Genomic DNA, 14,162 nt, shown 5'->3' with positions numbered 1-14,162 from the left:
TCAGTGAGTAGAGACAGTTGAATTTAGCATATAGTTAGCAGAGATGATTAGTTAATATTTTAATTTTGATTTCTTTCTCCTTTGGCTGAACTTCAGATGCGAATACCTTTTAAGCCTGGTCTTACCCTGTTCTTTCACCCCAGTAACTCTGGGCATTTGGGGTTGTTTACTCCCTTTTCCTCACCATGAGGTTTTAAGTGTAAAGGTATAAAGCTCTCTTCCTAGGGTTTTTCTTTTCCCTACTCCTCAAAATGAATTTGTCCCCAATGAGTTTTATGGTATTTGCTTTAGGTACTAGAATTGCTTGTTATAACTATGCAGAAAGATAGAATGGAAAAAACCCTGGGTTCAAATCCTATCACAGAGGACCTGGGTTCAGATCTTGCCTCTGCTTTTTACATTGCTGTGTGACCTTGGACAAGTCATTTTAAACTGTTCTTGGCCTCTCTCCTCACCTATAAAATGAAGGGATTAAACTAGACAATCACTATGATCTTTTGAAGCCGCTCTCCAAGCTTTTAATTATCTTTAATTTTCTTTTAATTGCCCTATCTAACGGCCTTTTCTCGAGCTTCATTCTCCATTGCCTTTCAGCAGTAGATGATTCTATTTACTGCCTTCTCTACACTTTGTCTGGATTCTTTTGACACAATCCTCTCTTGATTCTCTAGCAGTCTGACCACTCCCTTTCAGTGTTTGCTAGATCATCATCCATATCACACACACAACTGTGGCTATCCCCACAGTCCCTATGCTGGATCACTTCTCTTTTTCTCTGTATACTCTCACTTGGTGAACTCAACAGCTTTCAAGGGTTTAATTATCATATTTATGCAGATGACTCTCAGCCACCATCTCTCTCCTGAGCTGTATTCCCCCATCACTGTTTATTGGACATTTTGAAGTTAAAATTCTGTAAACTCAGCATGTTTAAAATAACAAATCATTTTCTTCCCCCCTGCCCCAAACCTGCCCCTCTTCCAAACATCTCTGTTTCTTTTGAGGGCTTCACCATCTTTCCACTTACTCATGTGGTCAGCCCTGCTCTCATCCTTAGTGCCTTACTCTCTATCATTCCACATATCCAGTCATTCCCCAGATTTTCTCTTGGCCACCTCCCAGAGATTTCTTACTTTGCTATGCCCATGGTCACCATAATAGGTCCTTTTAACCTCTCTCTGATACTATTGCAATAGCTTCTTAATTTGTTCCTCTTTCTCACATTTTTGCCCACTATTATCTGTCCTCCATTCAGCTGCCCAAGTGATTTCCCTTAAACACAGGACTGACCACATCCATACTCCGCTGGCCCCAATAAATTCCAGTGACTTCTGCTTCTAATCCCTCTCAGATGGCATAGTAACTCCTCTGTTTGTCATTTAAAACTATTCACAATCTAGTCCTTTCCTGCCTTATTTACAAGACTTCTCTTCACACACTCTACTGTCCAAAAAGATTCACTTTCTTGCTGTTTCCCACACATAACATTCCTGCTCTCATCTCCATGTTTTTGTACTGACCATCCTCCATTCCTGAAATGCACTCCCTCCTCACCTCAGACTCTTGGAATCTCTGGTTTTCTTCATTACTCATCTCAGGCATTACCTTTTGCATGAAGCCTTTTCTGTTCCCCCTGCTGCTGTTACAATACTTGTCTCCCATAATGTTAGCCTTGTATTTATTTTGTATATGCATACTTATCTCCTCCATTAAAATATAAGCATCCTAAGAATAGAGACTGTTTTATAATGATTTTAGTCATTGGGTTCTAGCATAGTGCCTGGTACTTAGTAGGGACTTTAATGAATGCTTTTTGATGTATCCATATAAGCTCCTTGATGACAGCAAATATGTCTCATCTCAACTTCATTTGTCCTCCAGAGTATTGTCCAATATTTTCACACAACAGGCACATCATGTATGTGTATATATGTATGTGTTCATATATACATATGAACATGTATGCAAACATATGTATGTATGTATTTATATTTGTTATGTTGTATAAGGGAATCACTCAATAGCCCAGGAGCTTTTAATTAAAAAAATTATTAGGTGAAAACCTGTTGTGTTAGGGTTTCAGAGATTAAAAGTTACTTTCCTTACCCTTGATGAACTTTTATTCTACTAGTGGGAATGACATGTAATACAACAAGTATTATATTATTTTTATATTACAGTGTCATTCTAAGCAAAATATAAGAGGGACAAAAGGGAAATATCAATAGAACAGTGATTAGTGGAACACTCAGACTGCTCATCTGTTATCCTTTCCTACACAATGTCTGTTTTCTGGTTGTATGTGTCCTTGCAGTCTTTTCAGATCGTAATGTCTCCCTCCATTTTTCTCAAGAAGATTGACATTAAGAAACCAGTTTTTAAGACATATAAAGAAATTAAACACAATTATCCATTGTCTTTCTAATATCCCAACATTTAGGGAATGAAAAGGTGAGTGAAAAAGGATAGTGTGTCATAATCTGATGATTCACTTTAGATATAATTCTTGGGAGATGATAGTCATGGCCTCATAAAGCTGTAGTTATATATCTACATCTGTATCTAGATCTCTACACACACTCCATTGGCATAGAGATTGCTAATTAAACCTATGGGAACTTATAAAGGTATTAATAGTGAGTGCAGAGTGAAGAGTATGACTGAGCCTCAGGGAACACCCACAGTTGGGGGCACAATATGAATGATAAAACCAGAAAAGTACAAAGAAAGAAGAGTCAGATAGGAGGAATCAGTCAATTAACAAGCATTTATTAAGCATTTCTCTGTGCCAGGCACTGTGCTAACTTCTAGGGATACATAGAAAGGCAAAAACATGGACTCTGCCCTCAAGGAGCTTACGTTCCAATGATGAAGGTATCATATAAGTAATTAGATACATACAACCATAATATCAATTAAGTTGGGACTTTTTTACTGTTTTAGAATGGTAAATTAATTTAGTCTCTTTGATTGAGCCTCACTAGGTGCAATGTCCCAGGCCCAAACCCCTAATTACGAGGTGCTCAGCCTGTGTGGGCATGAAGCCCTCAGGATCCTAAGGGTAGTTGCTAAGACCAGAGCCAATAGTAGGAACCTAAGTTCTGGTTGCTCAGATGAGTTTGATGACAGCTAAAGAGTGTATAAAAAGAGAGAACAGAGCTATTTTCTTGGGGGCTTGGAGCCACAGGAGGAGTGGCGGGTGACTCTGGGCCAGCCATTGTTATGAGCTCCCCGGCTCCTGAACTCAGATGTTGGTTTCTTGGTAAATATGAAATTGTATTTGGTCTGTTTATAATGTATGTTTGTAATTTGTTTGTATTTGCTCTGAAGTTCAGGGTGTCGGCTTTTCCCCCTGAACTAAGTGAATGATATGTGTAGATGTTGATTAAAGTAAGATTGTTAATCCCTTACCATTGCTTTCCTTAGTAAAGCAGATCAAAAGAACCTGTGCTGGCAGCGTTCTTGTGGTTGGGCTTGTGTTGGTCTTTCAGCCCCACAGCAGCTGCCAGCCAAATTGTTACAATAAGAAGTTATAGATGCATCTTGTTGATGGAAGGTAATCTCAGGGAGGAGGCTCTAACAACTGCTAGGGAAGTGGTAGGGAAGTTACAAGAAAAGACCTCCTATAGAAGGTGAGATTTGAGCTGAGTCTTGAAGGAAGCCAGGGAAGCCAGGAGGTACAAATACTAGATCATGCCAGATTTGAAAGAATTAAATATTATCAACCAGGTCCAGCTACTTTTATTCATTGCTTAAATATACATGTATTATGTACTTACTTTGTGCTATGTTTGCTGCTGGGAAAGATACAAAGACCAGTAGAACTCAGTCTAAAGTAAAGTTAGACATAATTATATACGTTCTTAAATTATATAACCTTAACTTCCCTAAGCTGAATTTCAGTATATGTAAGGTAAGGGACCTCTGTGAGAATGAAGGAGAATGATTTTTGGTGCTATATATATGTATGTGTGTGTGTGTGTGTGTGTGTGTGTGTGTGTGTGTGTGTGTACTTGTCTTCCTTTGTTTAAGCTCCTTGAGGGCAGGGACTGTTTAATTTTTATCTTTGTATCTCCAGCACCTAGAAAATTCTAGGCACTCAACAAATGCTTGTTAATAGATATTTTAATTGTCCATAGGAGAAATACGTAGGGCCTAAACTGGAGTGGTGGTAGTTTCCGTGGAGAGGAGGTGACAGATGGAAGATGAGCTGTGGAGGTGGCATGGACAGGGCTTGGCAGTAGATTAGATATGGGAGGTATGGATGAGGAAAAAGTAAAAGATAATTCAGGTTGAAGAAAGAAGGTAACTTATTGGTTCAAAGGGAAGGGTGGAAAAAATGTCAGAGTCTACATAATTGAAAATAACTCTAAGGTAAGGATTTCCATGAGGTTCCAGAAAGTTATAATTGGGAGTTCTTATAGTCAGGTAGAACAAGATAAGAATTTGTTGAGAAGTTGAGGGGTAGATTGAAATTCTAGGCCAAATGGACTTGGAAGTAGACAGCCAAACCAATAAGCACAATATGCTGATAGGAATCTCCGGGGTAGGGATTTACGGAAACAATAAAAAGAGGAAATCATTCAGGAAACAAGTTTAGAGATAATTAAAATAATCTTTTTTTTTTTTGGTTAGTGTTTAAAAATGAAGAGTGAAATAAATTGTAAAAGCAAAGTGACTGTAGACATGATTGTGATGAATAAAGTAATCTTTGTGAATAGGAGAAACCCCAGCATTTAAAACACTGATACTGGCATTAGGAAAGAGGAAGCAACATGGCCTAGTGAAAATAAACCTTGATTTAAAGTTAGGTGGCCTGGGTTAGAGTTCTGACTTTGCTGCTTAGTTAACTTTTTGGCTTCCAACAAGTCATTTAACTTATCCCTGGGCCTCAGTTTCCATAAATTATGGAGGAAAAGAACACTTGAACCATTTACCTCATGAAGTTGTTGTGAGAGTCAAAGGAGATAATGGATAGAAGGTGCTGTTTAACTTGGAATGCCTATACAAGTGAGCCACCATCACATGATACTGTCCCCAAAACACAAGCTACTCAACATTTAGTTTTGCTTTGAAAATTCATCAGTAGTTTTTGAAACCAAAAATTTAAGCCATTTTGTTCCTTTCATGCCAGACTTAGTGCAGTTCCCCAATTGGTTTTAGCCCTGTCTCAACTCACATATCCCAGACTCAAGTGATTCATTTGCTTCAGCCCCTACAACAACAGAGACTACAGGTTTGCCCTTCCATCCCTGGATCAAGGGGATTTCCTAAGAAATTATAGTGACTCCCTGTTACCTGTAGGAGAAAATACATACTCCTTTGTTGGCTTTTAAATCCCTTTACTTCTTGGCCCTGGCCTGCCTTTCCATCCTTTTTATACCCTACTCTTCTGATAAAATAGCCTTCTAACTGTTTCTCATACATGGCATGCTGACTTCCAAGTCTCTGCCTTTTCATTGGCTGTCCTGCATTCTGAGGAATGCAAACCCTCCTCATCTTAACTCTTAGAATCACCAGTTTACTCCTGGGTTCAGATTAAACATCATTTTCTACTAAAAAGCCTTTCCTGCTGCCCCTTCTGAAATTATCTTTTATCTCTTTTGTCTGTGCTTTTGTAGGCTCCTTATGGATAGGAACAATTTCATTTGTAGTGTGTCTTTGTATCTCTAGATCCTTGCATGGTGCCTAGCACGTAATGGGAACTTATTAAATGTTTATTGATTGATTGATAACCATGTAATCCTCTGCAAGTATCATCTTCTTTGGGTCTCAGTTTCATTATCTGTAAAATAGGGAGAGATAATAATACCTCACTGGGCTATTGTGAGCCTCAAATAAAATTGTGTAAAAATTCCAGTATTATTATCGTGCTTCATTTAGATCCTAAATACATTTTGTTTGGTGATGTCAAGAACAGATGTGATCTTCTGTAAGAATCTGTCAAGCCTCCTAGCTATTCTTCAAATATGAAGGTGAAGAATTACTGTTTTACTGAAATGAAGTAAGAATGTAGCTAAGCAACTGATTAGACCAGAGGTTGAATTTCTTATATATTTTAAAAGAAAAGTAATCTGTACATAATAGAGATCCACAGTTTTATGTACAATCTTTCCCTCTGTTTCCCTGTTCTACTATGTATCTGGGGATGCCAATTTTATTTGGTATTTGTTCTATTTTGAATTAAATTTTTTTCTCTTTTAATGTTTTTATTTAACATTTTGACTTCCTATTTCTATCCCACCTTCCCTTTCACCCCTCCCCCATCTGTGAGATGGTAAGCATTCAGATATAGGTTATACGTGTGCAATGATGTAGAACATTTCCATATTAGGCATTTTGTACAACAAGATTGGAATAAAAGAGAAAAAAATGAAAGAGTGAAAAATAGCATCCTTCAGTCTGTATGCTTCATCATTAGTCCTTTGGGATTGTCTTGGATCATTGCATTGTTGAGAATAGCTAAGGCATTCCCAGTTCTTCACTGAACAGTATTGTTATTACTGTGTACAGCATTCTCCTGGTTCTGTTTACTTCACTATGTATCAGTTCATGTAAGTCTTTCCAGGTTTTTCTGAGATCATCCTGCTTGTCATTTCTTGTAGCCCAATAATATTCCATTACAGTCATATACCACAGCTCGTTTGGCCATTCCCATTGATGGGCCTCCCTTTGGTTTCCAATTCTTAGCCACCAGAAAAAGAGCTGCTATAAATATTTTTGTTCAAATAAGTCCTTTTCCCATTTTTTGGATGTCTTTGAGATATAGACTTAACAGTGGTATTGCTGGATCAAAGGGGATACAAATTTTATAGCCCCTTGGGCATAGTTCCAAATTGTTCTCCAGAATGGTTGGATTAGTTCACAACTCCACCAAGCAGTGCATTAGTGGCCCAGTTTTCCCATATCTCCTGCAATAGCCAAGATTTTTTGTCAAATTAGCCAATCTGATAGGTGTGAGGTGGTACCTCAGAATTGTTTTAATTTTCATTTCTCTGATCATTAGTAATTTAGAGTATTTTTTCATATGACTTTAGATAGCTTTGATTTCTTTGCCTGAAAACTGCCTGTTCACATTCTTTGATCATTTATCAGTTGGGGAAAGACTTGTATTTTTTATAAATTTGACTCAGTTCTCTTTATATTTGAGAAATGAGGCCTTTATCAGAGATAACTTGTTGCAAAATCTGCAACCCCCCCCCCCCCGGTTTTCTGCTTTGCTAATAATTTCAGTTGCATTGGTTTTGTTTGCATAAAACCTTTTTAACTTTAATAATCAAAATTATCTATTTTACATTTTGTAATGCTCTCTATAACTTCTTTGGTTCTTTTAGTTCTTCCCTTATCTATAAGTCTGACAGATAAACTATTCCTTGATCTCTTAATTTGCTTATGGTGTCATCCTTTATGTGTGAATCATGTGCCCATTTTGACTTTATCTTGGTATACAGAGCGCAATGTTGGTCTATACCTAGTTTCTGCCATACGGTTTTCCAGGTTTCTCCACAGTTTTTGTCAAATAATGAGTTTCTACTAATTTTTTTTAAAAAGAAATATGACAGTTAACAAAAAGGCTTGTCTTCATTTTTGCATGTTTCCTGGTATTTAAAGGATACCTGTGCCAGTACTGATAAGATTTTGCTAAAAATTCAAAGGATAAATGATGTCCTCAGCAGGAGTTAACTCAGGAATACCTATGAAAATCCATTTGGCATCATCTGCTGAACTTTTCAGGCTTATGAGATGAGCAGAGTGAGCTTGCTTTTATTTTCAACTGCTTTAGAATACCACACATGAGAGAACAGGTTGACAGGAGGTTTCATTCTGACACAGGAGTGAAAGGAGAAGGATCTCTTGCACACCTGCTCATGGATGGTAGCAGACCACCTGAGCACTGCCATGCCACAAGCTGGCACAACCTAGGAGGTGTATGGCTATATTATAGCTAAAAACAGGTGTGTGACATGTATGAAACGTGTTCATGAGTTTTCTCCATAATTTTTTTCCTTATCTTAATCCTTTTTTCTCTCTCCTCTCCTTTTTCTTTCCCTCTGCCTCTCTCCCTTTCTTTCTTCTTCTCTCTCCTTTCCCCCGCCACCCCTTTTCTCTCTCTTCCCTCTCTCTCCTCTTTCTCCACTCTGTATACCTATTAAGTAGTAAGTGCAGTTTGATGAAGGGTTGGTCTTATGGAGTTACCTGTTCTGTTTAGGTGCATTCTTCATTTACATCTTTCAGAGTACGCTATCACAAAACTATATAAATTATGTTTTGATTGATAAAATCTGGCAAAGAATACAAAAGAATGTTTTTTAGAAAGATTGTGACATAAGATTGTAGAAGAACATACAGAGCTCATTTGGGTGGTTTCAGAGGAGAGGAGATTAGAGGAAGAGACACGTATAGAAATAGGTACATTTCTGTATGTGTTATGTATGTACATGTATATGTGGGCAAAGAGGATGAGACCATGATTACATACTTAAATACAATACCAGGTGTGAGTCTAAACTGGTAGCTGACAAGATCATATTATCATTCACTCCTTAGTTGGAAACCCTTTTGACATAGATCCTCAAAATGAGATGGTCTGTATTACCATATCCTTGGCAAAGGGGCATCAAGTGTTTTTAATTGACTTCATGCACTGTATTAAAAGCCTATTTTTTTTAGGTCAACCAGGAAACTTGAGTTAGCTTAAAAAAAAAAGCACCTAGACTACAAGATTATGTCCCCTTGCCATCGTTCCTCCCCTCCTAACTTCCCCCCCAGAAATATCTTTGCAAAAAAAAAAAAGAAACCTCAAACTTTCCCATGGCCCTTTACCAATTGATGGTTCTCAGAAAGATCTTTTGCTTAACTAACCATCTCTTGTTCTTGCTGGGATCCATGTTACATGATACTGCTCCCTTTGTCTGCAGACTGGTCACTTAATCTTGAGTGAAATGAAAGGCCCAAGGGAGACTTGCAGTTAACTCCTGTCAACTTGACCTCCTATTTCTATCCTGTTTGGGTCTCCAGACTTCCCGTCTGGGCCAGGCATCCCTTACTTGTTGGCTTTTAGGTGTTTACCATGTGACCCTTGAAGTATATTATATTAGAATACTTGCTTAAATATTCAAAGATTTTTTTTCAAAGACTTTTTTTTGATGATTGCTGTATATCCAGATTGCCCACAACATTTCCATACTTAAGTAGATAGTATTCCAGAAAAATCATTACCTGTTGCTGACCTGCAATGTTGCTCCCTTAAAGGAACAGTGCTTTTGCTGTCAGAGGACTTTGAATCTGAACTCTGTTACTTACTAGCTCCATAACTTTGGCCTTCTCACTCTGGATAACATTCAGGGTTGGCCTGAATGATCGCTAAGCTTCTCTTAGCTGTGAACAGATGATCCTGTGATATTCTCAGAACTTACTTAGGCTGATTCTAAGACCATAGACACACAGTTTAATGCTCAGCCCATATAAGGTCTTTCTTAACTTGTCAGAACCTGTCAGATCCTCTGTTTGTTTGGTGTAGCCTTTGAGAATCTAAGGTTATCACTATGCCAGTATGAAGTCTCAGACTCAGAATTTGATGGTGGATGTCATTTATACGGATTACACATAGTTTTAGAGCATGCAGGGACAAGCCTCCTTATTTTAAGGATGAGGAAATGAAAGCCTAATGAGGCAGGATGATTTTACTTTGGTGACACAGGAAGTAAGATTTGAACCCAGGTCCTCGGACTCCCAATCCATACCATTTTGTGTGTTGATAGTACCTTTTGAAATCTACACTTAGTGAATTTAGATGTCCTGTTTTGATCTGTGGCTACTAGTCCTCAGTAACACCTAAAGGTACCTGCCCGTGCTTCCTTTTCTTGCCTCCTTTTCTTTTCCTATACTTGTAGAATTCTTTCATGTCTTCCTGTTTTAACTTGGACTTAACCTAAGGTTGAACTCAATACAAGAATTCCAAGATCCTTGACATTTTCCTATGGTCAGAACCATCAGGATATATCTTAATTCTTGAAACCCGTTCTTTCTTTGTGACTGACTTTTTGTTGTTGCTGCATTTGGTCTGCTTTTATTTTTAATATGTGTGACTCAGAAAAAAATGGGTATAAATTGAGATATTTTTCATTCACTTTAACTTTTAATATTTATTCATGGTGATTTTGAAGCAGGTGTTGGGATTATGTGCTTCTCTCCACTTGTGCAGTCAATCGAAGTCATCATTGTAGGTCTCTGTTCTTCCATGACCAAATTTTTAGGAAATGGTTGTCTCTTGTTTTTTCTTTTCTTTTTCCATTTTTCTTTGAAAAATCAGATGAAACATACTTTCTTTTTCCCAATTTAAATGCCTCATCGTATATTGTAGTAATATATCATACTGTTAGCTTACACAGTCTTACTTGTCTCACAATTCCAGATGTCGAGCTTGAAGTGATACATTTTACCATTGAAGTGTCTTGAAGGATCAGAGTAAAAAATGAATCAACATTTCACTACTAGTTTATACACCATCTACTATCATCTTCTCTTCTGTGAATATATGAAGGCTCACTTTTTTTTCCAGACATACTGGGGTACAAGTGTAAATTTCCATAAAATTTAAATGAGGTGCTTCCTGTAATTAATGAACAATTGTGGCTGCTCTCTGGTCTGCATTGTAATTAACCGTGATCAGGCTTGTTTAGTGATGACACTGTTCCTGTAATAATTTGACAAGCTACTGTGAATTTGCCAGGTTATTAAACAACCTGCAGCATTCACTTATGGAATCACAGGGACAAGTTCAGCGGCTGCTGCTACTTAAATGCAACATAAGGATGAATCCAAAGCTGCCTATTTAGTATTATCTATCAAGGCAAATGGTTTTAAAATCTTGTAATTTCAGAGAAGGTAATCAGTTTGGGGTGTGTGTGTGTGTGTGTGTGTGTGTGTGTGTGTGAGAGCGTGCACGTGTGCATATGGGCATATCTAGAGGACTTAAAAGCACTTATGTGGCAAGCTGTTAAACTAGTGATAATACAAATTGAGTGTGTAGGTTGAAAAGCTGTTTTTTAGAAATTTGAATTTCCAGGTCAGCAAGTTTCTACTACTATTGTTTGCATTAGAGACAAAACTGAGTCTCTCAGGTTTTGTCACCACCCTTAAGTTGTTAGAATGACAAAACAAGCAAACAAACAATTACCCAAACACTGCACAAATTGGCCCAAAATGTAAAATCTTTTTTCCTTCCCTGAAACAGTCTAGTGACCTTGTGCTTGGACATAGCTGCTTTGTACAATAGCAACATTTCTGTGGACTGGTAACATTGTATCCATGGCCACTTTTTTCTTCTTTCCTCTCCTTCAGGTTAAGAACTGTTCAAAACGTTACTGTCTAGTTACTGTGGTGTCTTTCATTTAGATTCTGTTTATTGACTAAACCACAAGGATCCCTGCCCAAAGTACCAGGCGGTCTACGCTTGATTGATTTTGATTTTCTAACATCAGCCCTGGGGTTTATTTGAAAAATGTACATACACTGCAGCTTTAACAAGTCAAGTGACTGCATGTTTTTGACCATGGAGTATATCTGAAGATCATTAAATTTAGAAAAAGGAGGGGAGGGATAAATGTAGTAGTCATTGTACCAGCACAGTGTATGTGTGACACATGGTTTTTGTCTTTTCATCTTCTACAAGAGCCAGAAAGTTTCCTGCCGTTCCCTTTCCAGCTATTGACAAATGATTGCCAGATGTGAGATCTTTGCAGTGCTCTCTCCCCTCAGCAAACCTGCAGCGATGGGATATTCGATTCTCCCTTGCCCATTTCATCTCCTTTCCACATCTGCCAGGGACACACAAGCAATACATCCCTACATGAGAGTTTAAAGTTTATTCAGCTCCTTTTTTCCCCTCAGATAAAGTGTTCAGAGACAACAGAATGAAGTCCATATGACTCTCTCCAAACCTCAGTGGTATTAGGAGTAAGTTGTTTATTTTAATTATCTATCTCTCAGTAATTCAACTATTTCATTTTAGTTTTTTGATACATGGAAAATCTTATTTAACTTTGTGAGTGCTAAGAGTTTTCCTTTGTTATTAGCCTGTAAGCATACCACCTTGTTCCCCTGATCCTTCCCCTTAACTCCCATAAAAAAACTGCTTGGGAGATTCAAGTGACTTTGTGGTAAAGTACTTTTAATGAATAGTTGTCAAAGTATTAAGCATGGCATATCTATTCCACCTCAGTAGTCATAAAAATTAAAAAGCTATCTTTGAAGGAGGGAAGACTCAGCTTGTATAGCTCAGATAGGTCTATATTTGTAGCCATTGTGAAAAACAGGTAGAGAAGGGTCATTGATTCTACCCCAAGCCAGCTTGCAGGGAAGAAAGGACACAGTTTTAGAGCACCTGAAATTATACTGAAAAAGGCCACACACATAATTAGTCGCATGCACAGAAGCCTTTTGCATCTGCTTATAGTCTGTATTGATGTTTTTTTTTCCATCTCAATTTTAAAATATTTTTCATACTGACCTTATAGCTTGTTGCCTTACTGTAGGGTAGGCTGACACAGGTGGCCTTTTTGTTTTAATATTACACTTTTTGGCAAACTAAAAGGCCCCTCATTCCTGACTAAGATCAGCATTTTTTTAACATTAAAAAAATCAATAGAATGTCTGCCATATGTGCTCTAGTTGATGGAAATATCTTTCTTTGTGGATAGAGCAGTAGTGCTGGTTTCTTATTTATGAAAGTGTGTGCTTTCTGTATCTACTAGCTGCCTTCTTCTCTGTCTTTGTAAATGCAGAGCTGCTTTTTCTGTGAATGTGACAAGAATCCATAAAGCCTAATTCTGAATTTAAGAAAGATTGTCAGTTTTGTTACAGTAAGGGTAGAAAAGAGAGAAAGCAAGAGGGCATTGAAGGCCTGGGTCATGATGGGAAGAGATGTGCAATCTCTCACCTTTGCCCCCATTCTCTTAAGAAAATAATGAGTTTTAGAGAAGGAAATAAAAGCTATTTAAATTTTTAGAGTTGGTTGGCCAAGAGTTGTCTTTGTGTTTGTATTAGAAACATATAAAATAGGAAATGAAGTAAAAGGAGTACAAAGCACTGATTCAAGCCCATTTTGAAGAGCAAAGTTTAAAAAAATTTCTGAGAATTCTCCTGCTGCTCCACGCCCCCCCCCCCCAAAAAAAAACAACCCAGCCCCTGAAAACAAACAAAAAAAGTGAAATAGGTTTCTTTGCTAAGTTTTCTTGAAAATTGCTGGCCACAACAATGAACAGTATCAGTGACTTGGAAGACCAAGGTAAAAAGTTATTCTGCCTCTCTTAAAACAACAAGGTTAGAAAGTGCTGTGGTATTAGCTGAGTTCCTCCGAGTCCCGATCATTTCACGTAATTTGCCCTCGCTAATGCACTTGCTGGTTTCTCATGCCTTCCTGCTTTCCTCACCATGGTTACTCGGGGAGGCAAAGAGGTGCTAAGCAATGGAGGTGTCATCCAGCTTGGGCACCTAGGGAACGTCCTTCAGAGGACGACTTGTCACTAGCCGTCAAAGAAGAGAGTGGCTTTGTGGTCTCTGAACATCTGGCAGCGCTGCACAGGAAGCTGAGGGGGTGTCATTAATTGTGATGAAATAATTTAAACCATCAGGAATAAATGAGGCTGTTAAGCTAAGTTCAGTTTCCATTTGCCGTGCACATGTGTCTGGCAGCCTGTATGCAGTTAAAAAAAAAATTGAATTATATTAGCTCATGAGTAGAAGTGAAACAGATACTGTAAATGAAACAAGTTACTGTGTCGTGATGACATTGCATTCAACCACTTCACAGAACTGGGGTTTGTAGGATCACTGTATTGAAAATGGAAAATGAAAATGAAAATCAATATATTGAAAACATATCAGTATTTTCACTGGCCATCCTCCATGCCTGGAACACTCCTCCTTCTTATCCCCATTCTCTTGGCTTCCGTGTCTTTCCTTTAAGCTTCAGCAAAAGTCCTATTTTCTGTAAGGAGCCTTTCCCAGTCTTCCTTAATCCCCTCTGAGGACCACCCCCAATTTATTCTGTATCTCCCTTCGTTGTTCATAGTTATTCACGTGTTGGATCTCCACCATTAGACTGTGGGCTTCTTAAGGGCAGAGACTGTTTTTTCCCCTTCTTCGTATCTTCAGGGTGC

At 38.1% G+C, this 14,162-nt stretch overlaps 1 protein-coding gene across 2 annotated transcripts in view; it reads left to right on the top strand.

Annotated features, from left to right (window-relative positions):
* Positions 1 to 14,162, top strand: part of BNC2 (basonuclin 2) — a 345,784-nt gene that overhangs the window by 44,520 nt on the left and 287,102 nt on the right. The window contains exons 2-3 of one of the 2 annotated variants that reach the window (XM_036738691.1): positions 3,435 to 3,464; positions 3,939 to 3,952. The exons of the other annotated variant lie outside the window; for it this stretch is intronic. Of the exons in view, the coding sequence (XP_036594586.1) occupies positions 3,435 to 3,464; positions 3,939 to 3,952 (44 nt within the window). The remainder of the gene's footprint in view (positions 1 to 3,434; positions 3,465 to 3,938; positions 3,953 to 14,162) is intronic. 2 annotated transcript variants of the gene reach the window in all.

The sequence above is a fragment of the Trichosurus vulpecula genome, chromosome 9, assembly GCF_011100635.1.
Source record: "Trichosurus vulpecula isolate mTriVul1 chromosome 9, mTriVul1.pri, whole genome shotgun sequence".
Taxonomy (NCBI): domain Eukaryota; kingdom Metazoa; phylum Chordata; class Mammalia; order Diprotodontia; family Phalangeridae; genus Trichosurus; species Trichosurus vulpecula.
This window is presented reverse-complemented; position numbering and strand designations above follow the sequence as displayed.